The 25,370-nt window shown below is 51.6% G+C and overlaps 1 protein-coding gene across 2 annotated transcripts in view; it reads left to right on the top strand.

Annotated features, from left to right (window-relative positions):
- PRKAG2 (protein kinase AMP-activated non-catalytic subunit gamma 2) overlaps nt 1-25,370 on the top strand; it is a 136,430-nt gene that overhangs the window by 35,082 nt on the left and 75,978 nt on the right. For both annotated transcript variants that reach the window (XM_049777866.1, XM_049777868.1), the window contains exons 2-3: nt 2,777-2,845; nt 5,827-6,103. In XM_049777866.1, coding sequence (XP_049633823.1) covers nt 2,777-2,845; nt 5,827-6,103 — 346 coding nt within the window. The remainder of the gene's footprint in view (nt 1-2,776; nt 2,846-5,826; nt 6,104-25,370) is intronic.

Consider the following 25,370-nt stretch of genomic DNA (forward strand, 5'->3'; position numbering starts at 1 on the left):
TGTCCCATATGGTCCCCCGTGCCTGCCAGGAGCTATTTCTGAGCAGACAGCCAGGAGTCACCCCTGAGCACCGCCGGGTGTGGCCCAAAAACCAAAAAAAAAAAAAAAAAAGAAACTAAGAGACAGTCATTATCCAAATGTCAGTAGTGGTTTATTGGTGTTATTTGGTGCCAAAATAGAAAATTAATTCTAAGATTTGTATGGAATCTTGAAGTGGAAGCCTCATGCCCCAAGTCCAGAACATTGGAGAAACACAGGTCTGGAAGCAAATACTGATACAGTAAATTATCTATACATAGTTAAAGGGATAATACCAGTTCAGAAACACCACATACAAGTCTTCCACTCCTATGATGCAGTGGTGGAAAACTGAAGCCACAAAAGAGGCTTTCTCCTGAGACCCGGGGTCTTTATTAGGAAACACAAGAACACACTCTCTGGTGGAGCACCGGTGTTCTAAGGCACTGATCCAAAGGATGCTTCATCCAAAGGTACTTCCGACCAATAGGTAAGGAGCTTCTATTGAATTGAATGGAACTTGGTTAATCTAACAGAATCCCGAAGATTTCCCCCTTGCTCACCAGGAGTCAGAACAATCTTCAAATAAAACAGATTAAAGGTCTCTCGGTCTCTGATTTCAAAACTCCTGACAAAGCTTCATAATCAGAAATGACTTTTATGTCAATGGAATCTTGACAAGAGTCAAATCAACAGGATGGTACTGTTTTTGACACAGGGTTTTAGGAAAGCAGGGTCTCCGTGTCTAGAGCAAAATGGCACACACACAACCACGTGCTGGAGTCAGTTCAGAATAGATCAAAGAACAAAGAGCTAATATGATTAACTTTCAGAGACAAATGAGAGGAAAAGCTTCCTGGCTTTTCAAATGAGTCCTCGAATAGGTCATGGATTGTGCAGGTGTTTGCGGAACAGAGCAGCAGTACCACATGAGCACTGGCTCAGCAGACAGGGGCCTCCAGGCATAAGGGTTTCTGCTATTCCCAGTCTGTAAAAGGCTCACCCGAAATCTATCCAAAAGACCCCTCAGCTCAGCATCACCTGCCTAGTTAAGAATTTGTCATGGTGGGCATTTTCTTCATAGTTCCAAGGCTAGCAGACTGTGAAATGGTTCTCAGACCCTCCAGTCCTGAGGGTCATGCATTCAAATCCCACCACAGTTTTAGGCCTATCAGGATGACAAAACCAGTCCAAAGCCCAAGAGACATTGCAGGGCGTTAAGTCTCATGCATGCATGAGTCCTTGCATGCAGCTGACCAAGGTTTGATTCGTAGTTGCACATGTGGTCCCCCAAGTCCTGTAGAAGTAGTGTTACTGATTGGAAAGCAGCCTCAATTGGGGGTTGGAGGGAACCTGGAGATACTAAAGTTGACTCTCTTGGTAGAACTGGCGTTGAAATATTGCGTGCCTGGAGCTCAAACTTATAAACCATGGTACCTTAATAAGCAGTTAATTGTTTTTTAATGCTAGCAATAGGATTACTAGATGGCCCAAGCCTTTTCAGGTTGGGTGTTTGCACCAAAGAATCCAGAACCAGTGTCTGAACTGCAGGCTCACAAACCATATATATTTATTAGCCACAAAATAACATTCATTGGCCAATGGCTAGGACAACAGAAATGAGCTCTTTCCCTCTCCTGGATGTTGGCAGTTCTTTCCCGTGTTTCTCTGTCGGCTGTCCACACCTGTTCATACCTGTCCTCCTCCATCTCAGGTCCTCATCTCCATCTGGGTTCAGGCAATCCCAATGACTTGTCTAATGTCCCCTCTCCAAATCCAACCATGTGTGAGCCACCAGAAGTTAGAACTTAAACCTTCCAAAATTTGTAGAGAAGACAACTCCACCCTGCTTGTAGTAGTTGAGAGAGCTGGGAGAAGCCTGAGTGCCCAGTAATGGAGGTGGACAAGCAGTGACTCTGCATTTTGTGGAATAGTACATAGTCCTAAAAAGAAGGCAATGGAGTTCTAGCTCATGAGCTCATGGTTATGATATAAGCTCATCCCCCAAACTTGAAGAAATGGAGGCATCAGACTTCAAGTTTGTAGGGGAGAGAAGTGGGAATGAGCAGAGTTCTAGCTTTGTAGGGTGGAATGTGGGAGCTGGTGCCCACACCTAGAGCATACTCAGCCCACACACTTCTGTTCAGGGTGGCTAGTTGAGTTTTGCCTGTGGATTTTTTTCTCAGTAAAATGGGAGACAGTTGGTGGCTGGTTGGATTTTGTCACAGAATGGGAGACAGTTGGGATCCACATGGTGCTCTTTTGGTAAGAGGCCATGAAAGGTGCTGATGTCCAGATGGTGATCTTGTTTTAGAGATGATGAGTCTGAGGTTCACCGTCCTTTTTCCTGGCCACTGCATTTCTGACCTTGCTGGTCACTGATACAGCACCCAGCCCAGCTCTCACCACATGACAAGCAGGTCCCTACTTCCTTGGGCTGTGCCCTGAGGTCCTATTTTTCTGCCAAAGTGAGGGTCCTGTCACCAGTCCCTCTCTCTGCCCTGAGATGTCCTCACACCCCTGCTTGCCTTTTTGGGATCTTGTCTGTCCTGGCATTGTGGGTCATTGCTTCATATCCCAGCAGGACACCTGAGAGTTTGGGCATCAGAATCTCTGAAGGAACCACTGTGGTGTTCCCTTCTCCCCTGTGTGCCCCCACCCCAAGGGGCTGGCATTTGAATAGGACTCAGAAGGGCATGGTCATGGCCAGGGTACCCCTGATGGCATAAGACTAACTAGGTGTCTCTGTCCCTCCCAGGACCTGAGTGCCTTTGCCATGCCACTCCTGGATGGAGACCTGGAGAGTTCTGAAAAGCCTCCTCGGAAGGTAAGGCTCCTGGTTACATCTGCTGGCTCAACTGAATCAAGCTGAACCTAGGCGGGACTTGCTCAGCGAGACCAAAATCAGTGTCCACCTGGGCTCCCAGATGCATGCACATATGTGCTCCACTTATGCACCTGTGCTTCTCTCACACCTGCACACATACCTGTGTTCCACCTGTACTCAATCTGTGCTCCTCTCATGTCTCTGCTCCACCTGAATATGCACCTGTACTCCTCCTGTGCTCTACCTGCATGCACGTATGTACTTCTTTCTTCAGCTTTCTTCTTTTCTTTTTTTTTCCTTTTCTTTTCTCTCTTTTTTCTTCCTTCCTTTCCTTTTCTTTCTTTCTCTTTCTTTCTTCCTTTCTCTTTCTTTCTCTCTCTCTCTTTCTTTCTTTCTTTCTCTCTCTCTCTTTCTTTCTTTCTTTCTTTCTTTCTTTCTTTCTTTCTTTCTTTCTTTCTTTCTTTCTTTCTTTCTTTCTTTCTTTCTTTCTTTCTTTCTTTTTCTCTTCAGTTTTCACCTATACTCATACCTGTGTCCCCATCATACCTTCGCTCCACCTGTTCGTGCACCTGTGCTCCTCCAAACTTATACCTGCGTTCCACCTGCATGCACATCTGTACTCCTCTACCTGAATCACACCTGTGCTCCCACTTGTACATGGACTTACGCTTCCACTGCAGTTTTCCCACTCCCACCTGTGCTCCCACCTGCACACCCACCTACACCTCCCTCTCATTCTTTCCTTTGTGCCTTGAGCCCTGCGATGAGGCTGAGCCCCCCTCAGGATGTTCCACCAGCCCTCGGTCCTGTCAAGGGTGCTAGTGGAGAACCAGCTTCTCCTTGCTCCTCTCCACCCTGCTTGGCTCCCCTGCATGGGTTGTGACACTGCAGGAAGCAGCAGCCTCAGAAGACAGGGACCCTAAGGGCAGGGAGTCCCACTTCACCCCCCTGCCTTCATAGCCCCTACATCAGGTCCTCAACCAGGCTGAGGGGAAGAAACCCTATACAGGGGGAGCCACGACAAAGGGGGGGGGGTGAGGCCTGCACCCAAGAACTGAAGCCTCTATGAGCCACATAGGATGGAGGACTGGGCCAAACCTGGACAGGATGGACATTAAACTTGGATGTGATGACATAGGGACCTGCCTTGACCTCCCCAATGCAAAGAAGATCCTTCTTTAAAGTGTCCAGCACAGACTTCTGCTTTTGCCTGTGAGACTTAGTGCACTGCACTGAAGCAGGGTCAGTTCAGTACCCAGTGTTCTGGACACAGGCAGCCTCCTGGCACCTCCCTGCTGAGGGGGAAGCCAGGACCCCACCTCTTAGCCTACATGAATGTGCCAGCACCTCCAGCCCTCCCAAGCCAAGTCCTGCCCATTTGCAGTCAGTGCTCAGATCTCAGCTTCTTAGGGAATCTGCCTCCATAGGGACCTCTTGCAGGGCTGGGGAGAAAACCCTTAGCCAAGTTGCTGCTCTCGACAGGAAATTTTGAGCCTTGCAGAGCCCATAGCGCCCTCTGGTGGAAAGCTCTCAAAGGTATGGAGGGGTCCCCACATGGGCAGATTAGAACAGTCCCTGGTGCCTGCTGACCCCGCCCTTTCCAGCTGGGCCATGATCCCAGCCCTGTGGGGGAAGTCTAGGTCTCAGCCAGCTGTATACATCTCCCTAGGCCCATTCTTGTCCCTTAACACTCAGCCCAAAAGTCCCTCTATCTCGGCCTGTAGTTCAGGGGAGATACAAGCATATGTGCCCCTGTGCAAGTAGAGAGATCATGTCCATTGGCACCGAGGACAGCCACGGTGCCCTGTGCAGAGGGGACAGCAGGGGACAACTGTCTCTCCAGGCTCTCAGGTCAGCTCCTAAAGTACCAGCAGGGGGCACCAGCGTTCCTCAGAGCCTCAGGTCTCCTGTCAACATGATGATGGTTTACAGCTCTTTCAGCTACAAGTAAAGGTGGGAGCATAGGAAACCCCTTTATCCAGCCCCTGAGCCTAGTTAGCTGGTCACAGACCTGGGCTGAGTCTCAGGTCTGGTTCAGCAGCATCAGATCACCAACATGACACAGCTTTGCTAGGGAAGAGGGTCGAGGGCTGGATAAATGGCTCACAGCTAAGTCAGGCTCTACACGCTGATGTTTTGGGTTCCTTCCCATCACCACTTGCTCCCCAGAAATCTGCCAGGACCAATTCTAGAGCACAGAGCCAAGAATAACTTTGAGTGTTGTCATGTAGCCCCATAAAGGGGGAGTGAGAGGCCAAGTGGCAGTTCAACAATTAGGGTACACACTGAGTTCACGCCCAATCCAACACCACATAGACCCCCCAAGAATCGCCAGTGCAACCCTCACACGAAACTAGGCTGAGCTTTGCTCATAAGGTCCCAGAGGTCTGAGTATTGCTTGGGATGCTTTCCAAAAGGGAGAGGCAAGAGCATTAAGGGCACCAGGAAACACCAAAATCAACCAGAGTCGAGGGCCAAATTCTGGAGCTTCCCAGAGAAAATGTTTAACCCAGTGCTTCCTGGTGGGCAAAAGCTACAGAGCTCAACACAACCCTTGGCATCCACCACTTGCACAGAGAAGGTCCTTTGTCCCTGCTGCTGGTTGGATGTGTCTCTCAGGGTCCCTAGAAGTGGCTCTAGTGTGGTGGTGCAGGGCGGTGTCAGTGTGGAACTTACTGGAAGATCCCTGATTCTCTGCTTGTCAGCTCTGAGTTCTTCCCACATTTCGTGGTGGCTAGCAAGGTATGGTGAGGTCTTGAGAAGGACAAGGCCAGAGAAGGGCTGCCCAGACAGGCTATTCCCTAAGCCCCTTCTACAAACTTCATAGGTGGGCCCCTGCTTGCAACTCCCACTGGAAGATCCCATTTCTGATATCACTAAGGCTTTATCTGTGTTGGGTACTTAGATGGGACATTGAGCAGGGGAGGATATGGCTTGGAATGACCCTCCCACACACATCTGTCTCTCGTCTCTCTCTGCAGGGGGACAGTCTCTTCAGCTCAGGCAGCCCCTCCAAAGGCTTCTTCTCCCGAGGCCCCCAGCACCGGCCCTCCAGCCCTGTGTCTGCTCCTGTGAGGCCCAAGACCAGCCCTGGTTCCCCCAAAACCATCTTCCCCTTTAGTCAAGAGTCACCGCCACGTTCCCCACGCCGCATGAGCTTCAGCGGGATCTTCCGCTCTGCGTCCAAAGAGTCTTCGCCTACCTCCAATCCATCCACCTCTCCTGGGGGTCTCCGCTTCTTCTCACGCTCCAGAAAAAGTAAGGCCTGAACCCAGCCAGGTGGGTGTTCTGGGGCAGGTGTGGGTGGGTGCCTGTTTTTCTAGGACAAAGCACTCTCCGACTGTCTTCCTGACTCGTTCTGCTTTATGTCCACCCAGCCTGAAGGGTCCTGGACAGCCCAGACCTGAGGAACAGATGAGGGCAACGTTGGTCTGAGCTGCATCCCCTAGCTTGGCTCCCCTACAGCATGTCCGGAGGCTCCACCTTGGGGGTTTGGACGCTTATTGGGGCACTGATCTTGGCTGGGTTAAGGCAGGGACCCCACATGTTTCAGCTTCCCAGTGTCCATCATCCTGAGTGTTTGGCTCAGTATCTTGGTCTCGTGGTCTCAGTCTCACCATAGGACAGATTCCCCCTCCACCATCCAGTCTGTGGGTGCTACCCCACTCTCTGCCTACCAGATCCGTTATACCTTTGAATCATAGTGGGGTGATCTGCCCCTCGCGCTAGGTGGGTGGTTAGAGCCACTTGGAGAGCTGCTGGGTCTATGTGCCCATCAGGAAGTGGGGCGTCCTCTTCCTGATGGCAGAGGTGGTATGAAGCTGACTGTAAGGGCACAGATGTTATGAAGCCATCATCACATGGACATGAAGGGGTCACACATTGGGGACACTATGGGCAGCTGGGACACTTGTATCAGAGCTGGCATTCTTGGGCTCTGGGATCCCCATTTTCCTAACAATGTCCTGCCTCTCCTCAGGGATCTCCTCTCCCCTTAGGATCTTCATCTCCTGACACCCTTCAGGGCCTTCCTCTCCCCAAGGTCTTCTTCTCTGATACCCCAGACACTGCTGCTTCAGGCTGCACTGTCTCAGATACTGGGGGTTTGCCTCCTGCTACTGCCTGAAGTCCCCCTTACTGACTTTATGGGGAGCCTGGAAGTCAGTGTTTCCACAGTTCAGGGCTTTTGCCTGAATCAGGTGTGGAGGAGGAGACTGCAGGGAGCCCAGAGACGGGTCGACCTTTGTCTCTGCTCTCTGGATCAGTTGTGCACCTCCAGATTCTGCAGATGTGGGGAGGGTTCCTTGTAGGGGACACTTGCGTCTTCAGAGTAGCCTCTGGTAGGATGTTTGCCTCCAGCAGCTCTGAGGGGTATCCTGAAAGAACTCTGCTGTGAGATGTGAGGGTCCTTTAGGTTCCACACCCCCTTCCCAGAAACCATCTCCTATGTCCAGGCACCTGGTCTAGGTGTATACTGTTGCAAGTCAGCCCCTGAAGAGGTTGACTGATGGAGGGATGGAGGATGAGGTCTTTCCCCTCCAGCTCGAGCATGCGTCTGCCACTCTGTTCAGCCAGTGGTTCTGAGGTGAAGCAGCGGGTAAACAGCTCGCAGACAGTCAGGCTTGTGGAAATATTAGCTTTATTCGGTGGACATGACTGAAGTCCAAAGCCTCAGCATCAGTTCCAGCAAAAAGCCTCTCGCCTTCCACAGACCCTTGTTTTTATCCCCCAGAATCAGGTACCACCCAATGGTGGGATCAGATACCACCCAATGGTGGAAGCAGAATCAGGTACCACCCTAGGGTGGGGGCAGAATGCCAGGTCACAACCCTAGGGTAGGGCACAATCACCGATCAGGGTAGGGTCAGTAACATAATAATCCCATAAAATGTTTACATACACAACAGTATACTGTGAAGTTCGCTTGGGGGTCCTCCCATATCTCATAGTGGATATGGGTTTCACACTCTCCCCCACATCCAACAAGACTTCTCCAGAGAATAGAGTTTGGGGAGATGCTTGCAAACCTGAGGGGTCTAGCTTTGCGTGCCCACTAGGGGGCGAGTCAGCTCTTGTGCTGGGAGTCAACTTTTGCCCTGCCCAGGAAAGGCAGAAGGAGCATCCAGCAGAGTTGGTTCATTGCTTGGGGGGGAGGGGGGTCACGACATCTCCACCTGGTGACCTGTGCAGGGCTCAGCTAGCCCTCAGTGTTGGGTGCCCGCCTGGGGCAGGGCTGTCAGGAGATCCTTGGAAGGGAAATTAGCTTGAGTGGCTGAGGGCACAGACCAGTGAGAACCCCCTTCCCAACAGCCTTCCTGGACACCCCATCTTTAGTAGCAGCCAGAGCTAAGCTCCCAGTGCTGCCTTCAGTCCTCTGTGTGCTCTGTCTCCCCCTGCTATGTTTCTGGAATTGTTGGTGTATCTGCCTCTCAGCCCCCCATTATAGGACCTTGGTGGCCATAAGAGCCCTGGACTGAATCTGGGGGCTGAGTTGGGGGGCTTTACCCTTGGCAGAACCTTCACTGTGAATGGGGACTGTGAACTTTCCCATTCTGCTCCCCCCATCGCCCTAGTGGAGGCCGTGGCTCTGCTCAGACCAATTCTTAAAGAAGGTTCTAGAAAAGATGCATCTGTGATGGGCATCACTGCCCCAAGGTGGCAAAATAGGACACAGCCAACACACAACAGTGGAGGACTTCCTGACATCCGGGTCACAGTTAACTCACCAGCCCTTTTTTTGGAAGCAGCGAAAAAGGTGGCCTGGCCAGGAAGGCACAAGAGCATCAAGGCACTACGGGAAGAATCTGACTCTGCTAGCACCAGCTCCCCTTTGTCCCATAAAAGGGGAGGCCTTGAAACTGCTGACTCCAAGGCACGTCTCTGATGACATCTGATGACACCAGGCCTCTTGGGGCTGAGCCTGCAGTGTTAGACAGACATGCAGACAGCTGGGACTCAGCGCCAGCTCAGGAAGCACACCCGCACACACACCCTTACATGCACATCCATGTACTCACATGTGCAAGCACACAGAGATATACATGCAGGCTATGCATCTAGGTTACATGCATGCAAACAGGCACTCGTGTACTCACAGCATACATACAGAGAGGCATAGAAACACATGCAGACACAGGTATACTTGTGCATACACATTTGCACACCAGGCACTTACGTGCACAATATGCCTAACTCAGATCACGTTATCAGAAAACAGTCTGGCTCTGGCCACACAGCCTCTCCCGTCCCCTTGCCCATTTGTTGTCTGGCTCTGGCCACCGTAGCTCACGTTCAGGCTGGGACAGTGAAATGCTGCTGTGGGTGGGCAGTCACGGGCTGTGTGAGATGCCTGGGCCAGAGTCCGGTGTGGCTCAGAAGGCCGGAGTGGGAGTGGGTGATGCTGCGAGTGTCTGCCCCTCCAGTGCTCACTCACCTTGCTGAGTTCGGCCATGTGTAGCCTGCACATCTCCCCTCACTGCCAAGTCTTGCTGGTCCCAATATCTCAGAGACCCCCAGGGGCCATGCTGGCCTCTCTTGCTTTCTTTTTGCTGTTTCTTTTGCATGTATGTCTGAGTATTCTTGTTTTTTGGTTTTTGGTTTGTTTGGTTTTTTTTTTTTTTTGTTGTTTGTTTGTTGGTTTGGTTTGGTTTTTGTGTCACATCCGGCAGTGCTCAGGGGTTACTCCTAGCTCTGCGCTCAGAAATTGCTCCTGGCAGGGTTGGTTGGACCATATGGGATGCCGGGATTCAAACCACTGTCCTTCTGCATGCAAGGCAAACACCCTACCTCCATGCTATCTCTCCGGCTCCATGTCTGAGTATTCTTGATGGTTAGACTCCACGTTCCTGCAAGCAGCCACCATTGCCAGCCCTCCCAAGTGGCTGGTTAGATGAAGCTGTTTGCCCAAATGCTGCTGAAGGCTTCATGCTGCATATGCAGAATGAGTTTGGGCTTTTTCCTCACAGTTCCATCTCAGCTCACTTGTAGAGAGATCCTTCCTTGGAGATCCTTGCTGTTCCCCAGAATGGGCATGCCCAGAGCTGGGCAGTCTGGTAGACTGGGTAGTCTGTTAGAACCTTACTTAGGGAGGACAGCACCCTAGCACTGGGATTGGAACCTTCATAAACACAACCCAGCTTTGTTTTCTCAAAGGAGGTCTCCACAGGAGCCTCCTGTGGGCATCAGCAAGTGAGAAGGGCAGTGCCTACCAGGATGGGGGTATGGGAGAAAAGGTGGGGTCAAGGAGGGAGAGAGGAGACAAGATGTATGGAAAGGAAGGGAGGGCGGGAGGGATGAGGAAGAAAGGAAAGAGAATGAAGGGAAGAGGAACAAAGGAAGGGCGGTAGGAGAAAGGAAGGGAAGAAAGAGTGAATGAAAAGAGAAAGGAAGGAAGGAATAAAGGAAGGAGGGAAGGAAGGGTTGGACGAAGGAAGGAAGGAAGGAAGGAAGGAAGGAAGGAAGGAAGGAAGGAAGGAAGGAAGAAAAAAAACGAGACATTCACTAGAGTAAACCTGGTATAGGTGGACATGGACCCTGGCCCAGGGGAGGGGAGAGCGCCCCCTGGAGGCAGGTGTATGACAATGTGGCTGTCCTCTGACCTTCACTGCACCATGGACCACAGGCCTATCTGTCCCTAGGTGTCAGGACCCAGAATTCCAATCCTGAGCCTGTGCCCAGATGGTGCCCAGCTTCCCAGGTGTCTGCACTCAGTGGCATGGCTGAAGCTTTTTGGATGAGAGTGGTGGTGAGCTCTGAGCCCAGTTGAGCCAGCTCCAGAAAACAGTGACTCATGGTGCCTGTCCACAGGCAGGGCAAGTATGTGCGGCATCCTAGTTTCCTGGAGAGTCCAGGCAGTGCATAGCCCAGTTATGTGGTCTGTTTCCCTGCGATGCCAGAACTGCCCTATGGTGACTATTACCACTGTTCACCTCTCCCCACTCCACCCTCCACCTCAGAGGCACCCCGACCACCAGCCATGGCAAGTTCCCCTCTGTGATTTGATGTTTGCTCTGTCAAGAAAAGAGACGATGGTACGTGCAGAATTCTTGCCCCAGCACTTTTTAAAATCTTTTCAGAAATAACATGCAATTTTGATGCTTCAAACTTAGGTGATAGAAAAGTTGCAGTTTTTCAGGGCCCAGGGAGATAGCACAGCGGCGTTTGCCTTGCAAGCAGCCGATCCAGGACCAAAGGTGGTTGGTTCGAATCCCAGTGTCCCATATGGTCCCCCATGCCTGCCAGGAGCTATTTCTGAGCAGACAGCAGGAGTAACCCCTGAGCACCGCTGGGTGTGACCCAAAAACAAAAACAAAAACAAAAAAAGAAAAGTTGCAGTTTTTCAAAGGGTTACAAAGGGGTTTCCTAGTCTTCCCATCTCCTTTGGGGACACTTGTGCTAATTTTGCTCTCTGATTGAGCTCTGATGGCATCTGAGCCATGGAGAAGTGGCAAACACATCCCAGAAATATTCCTCTGTCTAAATGCTTTGGCCTCTTATTTCCTGAGAACCAGATACTTCCCCTAACTGCAGACTTCATTGTCACTGTAGGGTTACTAGATGAGTGCTTGGTCCATATCCCTGTTGACATACCTTCCCCATAGTTCCTGATGATGTAGCTCAGGAATAAGTCTATATATCTGCCTATAACTTCACAGTGGGGACCACAACATGAATGCTGACCCTAATAGGTCATTTGCTCGAAAGGTCCCCCAATTCTTCACTAAGTAGTCTGCCAGGGTATTACCATGGGGTGGTCGTCAATGCCTGACTCCTCTGCTTCTCCACTGCCCTGCATCTCACTGTTCCTGCCTGACTGCTTTCCCTATGGGGTGAGCTCTTCCTGGCCTTCTGGTGGCACCAGTTCCAGGTGAATCATGGTCTTTCTCTGTCAGGGGGGGTTATTGCCTTTGGCCACACTTAGTTGACCCTGGAAACTGTCTTTCAGAGGAGGAGCGGCTGGGTTATGTACTTGTAATAATATGTCAAGATGTTATCTTGGGCCCAGTTTGGCAAAAGAAGCACATTGGTGTTTCTTTGGAGCTGTCTCTACTCTTGGGTGAGCAAGTCTGTCCTTACATGTCTGTCCCCACCACAGAAAGCAAAACTGCTGCCCTGTATTCTCAGCTGGCATCTATATGTAGTGCCACCTGCATGTGGCAAGGCATGCACAGCACTCGCCGTCTGGACTGTTGCGAAATGAGCAGAGTGAGACATACATTTGTTCACAGTGCCGTACGACTGTCACCTCCTTCCAGGCGAGATTTGTGGCCTGGGTCCTGTGGCAACCTGTCCCTTCCCTAGCTCTGGGCCAACATCGATATGCCCTGTCTCTGCCTCTTCTGGATCTGTCGTGTTCATACAAGAAGGTGCATGGACACCTTTTGTGTCTGGCCCCTTTCTTATTCTTTGGAAGATCCGTCTGTTCAGTCACCAGCAGGTGGTGCTGGTCACTATTCGAAGGTCAGAATGTGGTTCTTTGCTTGGAGGGGGCCCACCTGTCCTCAGTAGATGGGTTTTTGGGATGTCCATACCTTTGGCTATTGTAAATAATGTCACAGTAAGCACAAGTATTTGTTTCTTTGAGAACTATATCTAGGAGTGGAATTTGAGTCACTTGGTCAGTATATTTTCACTGATTGAAAATTCCCCCCCAATATCTATACTAATTCTACAAGGAATCTGAATATTTCAGTTTGATGCTTTTTGTTTGTTTATGGACCATACTTGGCTTTATTCTCAGGAACTACTCCTGTTTAAGCTTGAGGTCCAGAGCGGGTACTGGGGATCAACCCAGGTTGGCCAATATAAGGCAAGTGCCTTTCCTGTGGTACTTTCTCTCCAGCTCATGTGTTGACATTCCTATTAGCCCTTGTTGGTTTCTACCACCAGAATCATCATTATCATCTCTAGCAACATCATCATCCCCACCACCATCACTAGTACAACATTCCCTCAACATCACTTTCATCACCAGCATCATTACCATAACCACCATTACCAATACCATCACCACTCCCGATCATCAACTTCACTATCAGCGTTACCATCATCACACATTAATAATAATCTGACCATTCTGGTGAGTGTGCCATGGTCTCCCCTTGCAGTTTTGATTTGCTTTTTAGTGATGTTGGGCTTCCTTCCATGCCCATCCTTGTCGTTTGTATATCCTGAGACAAATGGTCTCTATCTTCTGATTGACTTCATGCTTTCTCAATACTAGACCTGAGATCAGCAGCCTGACTTACAGATATGATCTTTTCTGCTATGGGCTTAGCTTTCCCCTCTCAGTTCTATCCTTGAGTATTTTCCTCTTGGTAATTAAAACTATCAAGCTCCTTGCTTCTTAGTCCCTTGACCTGTAAGGACAATTACACTTGTTGGAATGAAGGATGGGAACTGTGGCTGTCTTTTAGCTTCTCGGTGCTTGAAAGAAATGATTGAAGTGGGTAGCTTTTGGTGTGGTGCAGAGTATCGGGGGTCCCCTGAGGAAAAAAGCAGGCCCCAGAGTCTGCAGCACTGCAGCTCCCTTGTCTGGCACACCCTGACTTCCTTGCAGACATAACTTAAGAGCAGAGGTTGAGCCACTAGAACCACTGAGGTCTGCTTTCAGTGCTTTGGCTTTAGAGCCAAAGGATATGCCCATCACTCTGCCCAGGAAGGAACCTCTGAACTTCTGGGGTGGGCCCAGCAGGCCATCACGGAACACAGGGGTCTCACTCTGTACTACACATCTCAACAGCTTCCCTGAGCCTAGGACCACAGGCTTGGGGGATAGTTGGGAAGATCACCACTGAGCCAGAAATGGCCTCATCCCTGTGTGCCTCATGAGGACCTGGTCACTTTGGCCTAATGCCCCACATTTTAGGGGTTTTGAGTTCCCTTCTGTGCCTCATTGACCCTTCTTGGGTCCTGGATTGCACTCTGAGGTTGGTGCAATCAAACTCCGGATGTTTCTGAGCTCCTCAACTCTGCCATGGCTGCCCTTCTGGGCTCCTGGGCAAACACGTTGCCCTCTGTGTACTTGATTCTCTTTATTTCTTCCTGTTTCTGTTTTGGGGCTGCACTGAGCTGGGTGCCTGGGGGTCATTCCTGGTGATGCTTGGGAGACAGTGTAGGGTTGGGTGTGGCTTGCACTTGGCCTCTTTCCTGATGTGGTTGCCCCACAACTGAGAGTGGGGAACACGGTGCGGATGAGCTTCATGTACTTCCGGTGCCTAAAGAGTCCTGGGTTAGCCCTGAGTATGGGACACAACAGAGTCATAGCCCCAGCCTGTTTTCCCTCTCTCTCTAAGAGCTCCTCATGCTCCAGCCCCAAACCTTAGCAAGTCCAAAGCACCAGCTCGGCCCTCTGGGACAGGACCCCTGTAAACAGTTGATCTGGCTGCTCTAGTAGGAGTAGGGTGAGCTGATGAAGACCCCGCCCCCAGTTCTAGCTAGACCTGTCTCCTCCCCCCCCCCCCCCTTGCTGGATCTGCAGCAGCTGGAACTCAGGCTCAGAACGGTTGATGTGACATCATAATAGAGCCAGTAGGTGCTGAGCACATCTCCAGGATATGGATCCCATATCTCTTTCACTGGAATGAGGAAGGCTTCCCCCTGACTGAGGCCTGGCTGGCCTTAGCTATGCAGATAGAATGCTGAGATTCTGTTAACTTAGTGGCCTCTGCAGAGTAGGTCAGTGGCTCTCCAGCTGCCTGGCCAGTGCTGGACCGTCGCTGGAACCCCACTGGGAGATAATTACGGACTCTCCACGTGGCCTATGACTCCAGGAGGGACTCTTCCCACCCCCGGTCAATGCTACCTTCAGCTGACACTCATCTTGCTGGGCCTGGCATGTGTGCCCGCAGCTGCCCATGAAGCGCTTTGGCACTTTCCGGGGCATTAAGAAGCACAAAGATCCAAATTGTGGCAGTGGGCGACGTCAGTCAGAACCTCGTGGCCTCTATGGTAAGAAGGACTCCCAGTTGCTCCCCACCTACTATTGGGACTCGCCAGGGAGGATATGTTTAGTGGGAACCTGCCTAGCATGTTCCTATGTGTGTTCGCTCATTGGCTCACCCATGTATGCTTGTGTGAGTGTATGCATAGGAGTGTGTGTGGACACGTAGACCCTGGGAGCCAACTGTGACTGCGTGCTCTGAATGGATGTCCCTGTGAGTACTGTCATTATAAGCGCTGTTCCTGTGGTCATAATGGTAAGAAGAGGCCTGTAGTTGTGTCCAGTGGGTAGGAACTGACTGTCAGCTCTTGAAGCTTTTCCTGGGCTCTGCTGAGCATGTCTCATTTAGAACATCTCCTTAGAAAGAAGTCAGAATGGGGTGTCTTCCTTTGTAAATTTGGTGGGGGGGGGGGGCCACACTTGGCAATGCTCAGGAGTGATTCCTAGTGGGGGCTGGTGGGCCATGTAGGATGCTGGGAGCAAGTCTGAATTCTCCATGTGCAAGGCAAGTGTCCTTCCCACTGTACCATCGCTCCAGCACCATTTGTCTTTTTTGTTGGGATGAAATGTTTGCATCCAAGAAATTCGTGTGGGTCCAGCATCCAAAGGTGTGAGGAGGAAGAGAGGCAAGGTCCCCTCTGCATAGCCAGGCTCTGTGCCCCATAGTTCTCAACTGTCCACTGCCAAAAAGTGGGGAGACAGAGGAGGGAGTGAGAGAAAGGAAAAGAGGGAGGGAGAGAGGGAAGGAGAGGAGAAGGGAGAGTGTGAGAGAAAGGGACAGAGAGAAGATGAGAGGCAGAGTGGGGAGTGGGATAGAGTAAGAGAGAGGGAGGGAAAGGAGAGAAAATTAGGGAAAGGAAGAATAAGTAAGAAAGAAGATGAGGGCCGGGCGGTGGCGCTAAAGGTAAGGTGCCTGCCTTGCCTGCGCTAGCCTTGGACGGACCGCGGTTCGATCCCCCGGTGTCCCATATGGTCCCCCAAGCCAGGAGCAACTTCTGAGCACATAGCCAGGAGTAACCCCTGAGCGTTACTGGGTGTGGCCCAAAAACCAAAAAAAAAAAGAAAGAAGATGAGGGACTGAGACAGAGTGAGAGAGGAGAGACTGAAGAGTAAGGGAGAGAGACAGGAGGCAGCAGAGCGGGACTGAGCTCTGGTTCTGCTGGTGGGGGAGAGGCCTCTCTGCTCCAGGACTGTTAGACTGGTGGGGGCAAGGTGTGTGTAACTGGGTGTGAGACAGGTAGTGGAGGCTGTGGGGTGGGTGTAGGAGGATGGAGGGGTGGCCCATTTGACAGACTGAGAAACAGCCTACCCCAAGGAACCTATTCCCCACACTCACTTAAAGGGCGAATTGGTCCTCCCTCAACTGTGAGTCATGGGGAACACTGAATCAGAGTCCCTGAGTCCCCTTGTCCTCCTCTTCACTTTCCTGAGTCATCTGGTGACTCAGCAGATTGGGAGTGGGCACGAGCACAGCTGTGGCCATGACCCTGAGCAGGTGCCAGAGGTCACCTCAGACAGCCCAGGACTGTATCCGGTGGGCCAGGCCTCCAACCAACCTCCCCTCCCTGACCCTCCCAGGCTCTGCCTCTGGGGGTCCCCTGCCCTACCAACTTACCTTCACCATTAGCTGACAAAGGATTAGGGTTCACCATCCTGCTAACCTGTGCTGGGTGCTTCTGCCTATGCCCTGCTTGCAGTTTCAGGCCCACGCCAGGCCCATTTGAATTCAAAAGGCATGGCCAGATGCTCTTGCAGACCACAACTATTTCTCCCCAGCTTCGAAGCTCCACCAAGACTTGTAGGGTTTGAACACTCCCAATTTGTGTATTGGGCAGCAGAGACCTATAGAATTTGAACACACTCATGTCAGGCAGCAGATGCTACTAGCACGCAGCAGGCACTGGGCAGGGCAGCTGTGCTGGTGGTATATGTCTGGCAGTCCCTACGGTCTACGAGGCCCACTGCTTCCACTCAGGCATTGGGAGAAGTGACGCCAATGAGGTTACAGGTCCAATTGCTGCAATAACTGAGACCCTGGAATCTTCTGTTTTGGCTGGCATGGTTGACAGCCATGTCCTTTGCATATCTGCTTGTTTCCGTGTGGACGTCTGAAAGCTTGGAGCTAGACTGTGCAGCCTTAGCTGTGTGTGCTCATCTCTATGCACATACATACATGTGTGTCAGTGGAAGCCTTATGCTTGTATGTGCCCCCTATGTACAGGTGTGCCTCAGATGCCTTTGCACATGTCTATTTGCCTGTGAATACATGTATGCTCATGTGGTACATGCATATGCTGACTCATGCCTGCTTTCAGGTGCACTGTGTTCTTAGATGTATGTGCCTTAGACATTCCTCTGTTGTATGATCTTGTATGTACATGACTTCTCTCCTGTTTATGTGTGCACACAGCTTCTCTATGCTCATGTGTATTCTGGTGTGTACACGTGTGTGCATAATGGCTCTGAGTGCATGTGTGTGCATATTTACTCTGATGTGCATACTTTTGTGTGCCTCAGTGCTGATATTTGTATATGCCCAATACATGTGTACATCTGTGTTTATATGTGTTTATGCTGTATTTTCGTGCATGCTCTGTACGTGTGTGCTTGTATGTGTGCATGTGTGAGCACACTCACTCTGTGTTCTTGCCTGTGTGCTTGTGCCCTTGTGTGTGCCTGCTCTGTTTCTTGCATGCGTGTCTTGCACACTTTTGCATTCTGCACGTGGGCGTGTTCTTTTCGGCAATGCCTGCTTTCATTGAGTTGTGGCTTCCTCTAGTCTAGCACTTAGCTTGCTGGTTCCACCTCCCCTCCAAGCCTCTAGAAGATCTACATAGATGTAGGTGCTTCCCCCATCAATGGGGTGTATTATCTCCAGCCCCACCTCTATATCTGCTCCCCACTAACCAGGACTGAGGTCCAGCCTGTGGGGGAGAAGCGCCCCCTCTCTGGCTGTGTGGATTGATTTATGGCTGGGAAAGGCAGCAGGGCCTGGCGGGAACCACCAGCTGTCGCTATAGCAATGCCTCCTCACACCAGCCTCTGCGCTAAAAATAGATCCCTGGCAGGGAGGGGAGGGCTGTGTAGCTGGGTCCCTCCGAAGCACTGCTGGTGGTGCTGCCTTAAAGCTACGGGGGGCTTGCAAGGACTCAGGGACAGCCGGGCACCCAAGTCCCTGCCCCACACTTTGCACCAAACATGTCTGTTCCTCTGGAGCCCAGACCACAGAAGTTAATGCTGAATTATGAACTGCCTGTCATTTGGGCTAGGCTTGCTTCTTCAACCCGACTAGGCTCTTCTACTCGACTGTAAATATTTTGCAAGGTCAAGAGCTTCATTAGCAGGGCTCCACCAGCCGTGGTTCCTGCAAGTGAAAAAGAGCTGAAACATGAGGGCAAGCAGATCTGGACAAGAGGAATAAGGCTGGGAAGCAGAAGGGACAGTCTCAAACACTCGGCAGTCTGCCAGCTTCAGTGCTCTGGATCACCCCGAGAAGACAGACTGAGACGCCCAGGAGTCTGGTGTCCCCACTTGGACTGATTTAGTGTGTTTTCAATGTCAGGAGAGCTAGACAACATTCCAGAAGATTTGAAAGTTCTCCCCACCCCCCATCATGGGCACCCTGAGCACCCCAGTGTCTGGTGGACACCCAAGAGGGCATTAGTAAGGGGCAGGGGTCTGCCAGCTCCTGCCCTGAAGTATCCTCTTGTCAGCAGAGTGGGGTGCTTAGCAACCACTAGTAGCCTTGTACTCAGTGAAGGGCTCCCCAGGCCGCCTTCCCACCGGTGGGGAAAAGGAAACAAGTGTTACATCCATCTCTGTGCTGTGGAAACTGAGCATCAGGCAGATGGTTAAGGCTCTCCCAGTTTTTGTTTTTTGTTTTGGTTTTTGTTTTGGTTTGGTTTTGGCATCACCCCTGGCAGTGCTCAGGGATTACTCCTGGCTCTATACTCAGAAATCGCTCCTGGCATGCTCGGGGGACCATGTGGGATGTTGGGATTCGAACCAACGTCCTTCTGCATGCAAGGCAAAGGCCATACCTTCATGATATCTTTCCAGCCCCAGGCCCTCCCAGTTTTAATTGCACTGTGTAGGGGGTCTGGTCATAAATAATACCCCTTGGCCCCCCAGAAGCTTCCCATTCTGCTGAGTGAAAACTGGTCCCTATCACCCTGTCATCCCTATCCCTTTTGGGCCCTAGTGCCCACTCTCCATGTCCTTTCTGGGACTTGGGGACTCTAGGTCACTTTCCACAGGGATCTCCAACTGGCTCCATGCCTGAGTTCAGCACCCTGTACCAGGCTTGTCCCAAGTGGTGGTAGTGCCCCTTCCTGTCTTGAGTATCTGCCCTGCTGCTGGCCTTGAGTCAGGGAGGGTCTGGGCCTCAACCAAGAGACACATGACTGTTGTCCATCCATCTGTCCACCCTCCTGGCTCCGGGAGTGGTCTCATGACAATGGGGACTCTGGGGTGTGAGTGTGCCCGCTAGCTGACTGGCTTCAGCCCCACTGACTGTGTAGTGAAAAAAACGCCAGGCCCAGATCTACCCCAGGTCTCACCATGGGGCTCCGAGTTCTGAGATAGATGCAGGGGCTGCCAATAAGGCCTCATTGGGGCCCTCCTTGTGGGGGCCTCTATGAATGACACTGATGAAGACCCTCCATTTAGGATACGGTTGCTGCTAAGTGAGCCTACCCCCTGCCTGCCTAGTACCCCAGAGGAGGGTAGAGTGTGGGGTGGCCTTTATGTGGTGGAGGCCACAGAGGGTCCACTCTGGAGCTCCCCCTATGTGGGCATCCATGCTATACATGGAGGAGTCCAGGACTCCCCAGGGCAGCTGCTGATCCCCGCCCCACTATTAGGGACAACTCTTCTGTGGCCACTAAGTGAGGGGCTTTAGGACCTGAATACAGGAAGAACTGCAGACCACATGGGAAGTCAAGAATTCGGGCCATGTGTGGAGGTATGAGCAGAGATATGACCCCCATGACTTCCTGAGGGCATCCCTGAGAATCCTGCCATCCCTTCTCAGCCCAGACACCCCTGCATGCTGGCCCAAGCTGGCCCTCACCCCACGATACCCTAAAGACCAATGTACCCCCCACCTATGTCCCGTGGAAGAAGAAAATACACAGAATCTCTCATCTTTATTTAAAAAAATTTTTATTTTTGGTTTGAAGTCACTCCCGGCCATGCTCAGGTTAATCCCGTGTCTGTACTTAGGGATCACTCCTAGAGGTGCTCAGGGACCATATGGGATGCTGAGGATCAAGTCCAGATCAGCTGCATGCAAAGTGAGGGGAGTCTTGCCCACCATATTGTCTCTCTAGCCCCAGAATCTCTCTGTCTTAGGTTTCCCTTTTGAGAGCAGAGACCCCTGAGGTCTAGAGGAAGGAGGTTTAGCTGAGCTCTGTGAAAGCAGGAACCAGATTGAAGAATGTCCTTCTGCCAGCCGCCGCTGGGCCAAGCCTGTCTATCTAATCAGTTTGGGGGCGTTGGCAGCACACCCAGAAAAAGCAAGTGCTGCTGAGGTGTTAGTGGGGCCAGAGGTGCTGAGCTGTTGGCTGAGGGTGGAGGTGGGGTGTTGGCCCCATGTGGGTGCAGACCCGGGAGCAGGAATTCAACATTCTCCCATCTCTTTCCTTCCCCTGGAAATAAAGCCCTACATGGACTTCTGGAAACCTGAGTTTTTTGGGGGGGAACCCGGGGCACTGTGTCCTTCTGTTCTGGGAAAAAATGGGATCAGTGGGAGGAGGCAGGGGGGGTCACAGCTCTGCCACCTGGCACAGTGTCCAGCTTTGGAGCTGCAGACAGGATGAACAAGAGCTTCGCTGGCGAGATAGTATAGTCAGCCTTTCTCCAAGACACGCGCCCTGGATGGTGCATCTCTGCAGGAAGGGGGTCATGAAGGTTCATACCAGCCACCTGTGCAGGGCGGGAGGGAGGAGGAACACATGATCTCTACACCTAAGTTTGGTACCCTCACTTCACCTCACCCCCCCAGAGCCACAGCTCCACCAGAGCACACCCACCACAGCACCTTCCTGAGAGCTGAGATTTGTTTAAATGCAGATGGAGCAGGAAATGTGTGAGTGAGTCCTTGATTCAGAGCAGTAGGAGGGACCGGAGGAATTCACCCTACAACAGAGTCCACAGGTCACACCCAGGGCTGGTATGAAGGGTCCTTCATGATGGGGCCTCTGATTCCCCTTGCATCCCAGGATTTAGAGATCAAGCCATTCTCAGTCTTTGGCTGCTTAAAAAAATAAATAAATAAAGGCAAGGGACCGGAAAGATAGCATGGAGGTAGTGTGTTTGCCTTGCATGCAGAAGGATGGTGGTTCAAATCCTGGCATCCCATATGGTCCCCCGAGCCTGTCAGGAGCGATTTCTGAGCGTAGAGCCGGGTATGACCCAAAAACCAAAAAATTAAATTAAGGCAAAAAAGCTGGGCCTGAGAAGATAGATAGTACAGTGGGAAGGGTGCTTTCCTTGAATGAGGCTGACCCAGTTTCAATCCCCTGCATCCCATAAGTTCCCCCAAGTCCCCCACTACAGAGCCAGGAGGAAACTCTGAGCATTGCTGAGAATAGCTCCTCCTCTCAATAAAAAAAAGTCAAAAGTATTTGCATGCACCCAGCCTCCCCATGAACCCCCGCTTAGAAGACAGCTCTCCTTAATACAGCTTCTCCAAGCTGCAGACCCTGACATTCAAGGGCAGATGAAGGAGACAACTTTCTCTCTCCCACACACCTGCACTCCACTTCTGCCTTTCAAGTTTCAGCTTCGCAGCTGTCTATGCAGCCATGGCAGCCTTGGGGACAACTGCCCTCTCAGCCATGGGCCTCACCCAGTCCTCATCTTAGAGTCTCTGAAGTTCCCCAGGCTCCTTCCTGCTCTGAGGTACCCTTCTGACCATGCACTCAAGACTCCCAGCAAGACCCTTTGGTCCTTTACACCCTGCTGGGGTGTAAAGACCAGAAGGCAGGTCCCTGCTTGAACTCAGGCACCAGGAGAGGAACTCCAGAAGGGCTTTGGGGGCTTCTGTATCAGCTCCATTCCAGGTCATAAGAAGTGACCACCTGCACCTGTGACTTTTGACCAATAGGTGGGTGGTATTTGCAATTGCAAAGAGCAAAATCAGGAGCCACCGGGGTCCTGGGTTCCAAGTTTGACCCCTGTGGCAACCTCCATTAGTGACTCACCATCTCAAGGTGATCAGTGCATGCATCATCTCGCCCCACACCTTCTCTCCAGTGCCCCCAAAGCCAACCTGGCGTAACAGGCACACTTGCTAGATTTGGGCTGGGCTACTGGTGTGCACAGCTCACATCTAGAGTTTCTGCCTCGTGGATCTCTGGTTTGATTCTAGGTGTGTGTGTGTGTGTGTGTGTGTGTGTGTGTGTGTGTGTGTGTGTGTGTGTGTACATGTGTACATGAAGTGAATGTGTTTGAGAATTGAGTACAGACCCCAACAGCCCTATGTTTTCATCTTGCTCCAAAAGCATTGGCAGTGAGGGGAGAGGGCCCTAACTATCACCATGAGTGTACGGGGTCCCCAGCCCTGGGCTCATGAATTTCTACACCAGTTCCTCTCTCTCGTAGTCCATCTGCCTTGTAATTGGAGCCTGGAGATATTCTCCCTCTGCTGCTGGCATCATAAGTGCTGTGCATTTGTCAGTTGATTCAGGGGTGCAGTTTCCAGCAGCGTGTCTGGGGCTCCAGCAAATCCTCATCCTTAAAAGTTTCCATATCTCCAAGTCACTGCTGGTTAGGGCTGTGGGCAAGCACAATGGTCACAGCATCTGTGAGACTCAAGGGGACCAGTCCAGTGTGGGTCTGCCCTGACCTGCTGCATCCAACCACTTCTCCACTTCCCTGAGTGTCCTCTCACCCTCCATCTCCAGTCTCCAGATCCCCCACTTAGATCCTCTCACGAGAATGGGGTGCAACTTGCATTAGCTGAGGTTCCTGCCCCCCTCTCCCAGCAGAGTTTTGTGCTCAATCATACACCCATGGAAGCAGGCAGCCCCCGGCATATGCATCACTCACAGTCCTCCCAGAAGACTGTGCGGTGGGCAGCAGTGATGAATGCACTGGGGTGATTCACCTCGGGGTGCGCGCCACCACACAGCGGGCAAGCAGCCCTGGGCACGCGCAGACACATCCACTCGGGAGTGGCATGAGGGATTGATGTTCCTTCGTGCTGAAGACAAAGCAAAGCTCATGTGCGTGAGGCATCCTGGGAGGTGGGATGCCAAGGATTCCTGGGCAGAGGGACATCCACATATGCTGTCAGTGCAAATGTGTGGGCTGTGAGAGGCTTGTGCACATATATTGAGCTGTGCAAATGTATACGTCCTTAATGCATGTTTCCAGCCTGATCTGAGAGTGCATTTTCAAGCCTGTGGGTAGGAGGAGGAACCCAAGGTCATTTCTTCATTTATAGAAATGAGGGGGCAGGGCTGAGAGCAGGGGTGTTGTTCAGCAGGAGAGGTGTGGAAAGAATCCTGGGTTATTTGCACCCCTCTCAAAGTGGGAATATTGGAAAATAGCCCAGGCCTTCTACAAACAGGGGGCCCTCTATAGTTGCGGAGCCTTGTTTATGATGCTATTGCTTGGGTCTGGACTTCTGCAACCACAGATACCACCAGGACCCCAGCAGGAGTAGTTGTGCCAACTCCAGGATGAAAGTAGAGCCACTTTCTGCCAGGCTTCCTCTGCTCCTGGGCTGGCATATGTTCCAGAGTGAGAGAGAAGGGGGTGCAGAGATGGATGAGAAAGGACAGAAGAAGGGGTTACAGGCTGTGTGAGAGGGGGGTAGGAGAGAGGGGATGAAAAGAGAGGATAGGAGAGGGGTATATGTGAGAGAGGACAGGAAAGGAGAGCAGAGTCTACCTGAGAGGGCCAGGAGAAGGGGCTACAGGGATGTGTGAGAGGAGCAGGAGAAGAGGGGACAGGAGTAAAAGGGGCAAGAGACAGGAGATGGGAGAGGAATGTAGGGGTATGTGAGAGGGACAGGAGGGATGCAGGGGTGAAGAAAAGGGGCAGGAGAGGGTGGTACTGAAGAGCAGAATATAAGATGTGGGGGCTGCTACAAAAATAGTCTATGGAGTTGTTCCCAGCTTTTTACAGTCCCCAAACCACTGTCACTCTGGCAGACTTCTCTAGACCTTTGCTCATGGTGCTGTTACTATCACTTATGTTCTTGGGACTGAAGTGACAGGAGCCAAGGGTAGGGAAGTGAAGACAGGCTTCACTGCAGCTCTGTGCCTTTAAAAGTCTAGCTTTTCTCTTCCCTTATGAAGATGTTCTTATAAGGATATTATTATAACCTTCTGGAAGGATAGAAGTGCATTTCCCTCTGCATCACTCTGGTCCCCATACCATCTCTTGAGCACAGGAGGTAGGACTGAGCAACTCTGAGAAATCCTAAGGGTGCTCGAGCAAGTCCCCCAGCTGGGCCTTCATGCCCCAGAAATCTTGTTTTTGGGGGTCAGTCTGAGGGTGTTAGGGTTGTTAGGAAGACTGCCCTCCCCTGTCTCCTGTTCCAACTGCTGCTGTCTGCCAACTGCTAGTGGCTTCTCTCATGTGTATGTGTGTGCGGGGGTCTCATGTGGGGTATGTGATTTATGTGTTTATGTGTGGTTTGTGGATGAGCATATGTGTGAAGTGGAGGATATGGTGCATATATGTGAGGTGTGTAGTGTCTGTCGGGATGGTATGTGTTATATCTGTGTGTGTGCGTGTGTGTGTGTGTGTGTGTGTGTGTGTGTGTGTGTGTGTGTGTGTGGCCTATGCCCAGACTCCTCCTTAGAAGGACACGCTGGTGAGAATGGGGCACCCTAGTGAGCTCATCTTCACTGGGCTTCCTCTGCCCAGAACCTCCTTCCAAATAAGGCCAAATTTTGGGGCCTGGAGTGCCTTTCCCTCCACAAAGAGCCATAAGGAGCTGGGAATCTTGTTTACCTTTATCCTGCCAGGGCATAGACAGACCTTGAACAGCAGGGACAGGTGATCTGCAAGTGTGACCCGAGATCTATGGAGCTGGTGGGGCCCACTCTGGCAGGCAATCTGGCACTGCCTGACACAGCAAAGCCGCCCAGCACTTCTTTGCCACCTCCTGGGCCAGCTCTGGCACTGGGTACTGGGGACCTGCTGAGCTGTGCACTATGTCTGGCTAGACTCTTGGAGGTACAGGCGTGGGAGTGGGCACAGCAGCCCTGTGGATGCTTCGCCTGTCTGAGAGCTGCAGGACAAGGGTCTCTGCCACATTGGGGGCTGTGAGTGTTGTCACCCTTGGGAACAGACCCACAGCAGCTTCTTTCTTCTAGACTCCACATAAGGGTGGCTGCAGAAAGAATCTATAGTCACCCCATGTCCCTCTATGGGGGACAGAGACTTCGAAGCAATATAAAGGCCCTATGTCACTGGGGAAGAGGGCCAGGGATGGGTGTCCAGAATGGTGGCTTTATCTTTGTGGGACCCCAATACTGGTGGTGGGGACCCTGTGGGGACTGAGCAGTTAGATTGGGGTACAGCCACATACTGGCCTATTGCTCCTTATCCCTTCTTCTGGCTCCA

The sequence above is a fragment of the Suncus etruscus genome, chromosome 1 (genome assembly GCF_024139225.1).
Source record: "Suncus etruscus isolate mSunEtr1 chromosome 1, mSunEtr1.pri.cur, whole genome shotgun sequence".
NCBI classification, from domain to species: Eukaryota; Metazoa; Chordata; class Mammalia; order Eulipotyphla; family Soricidae; genus Suncus; species Suncus etruscus.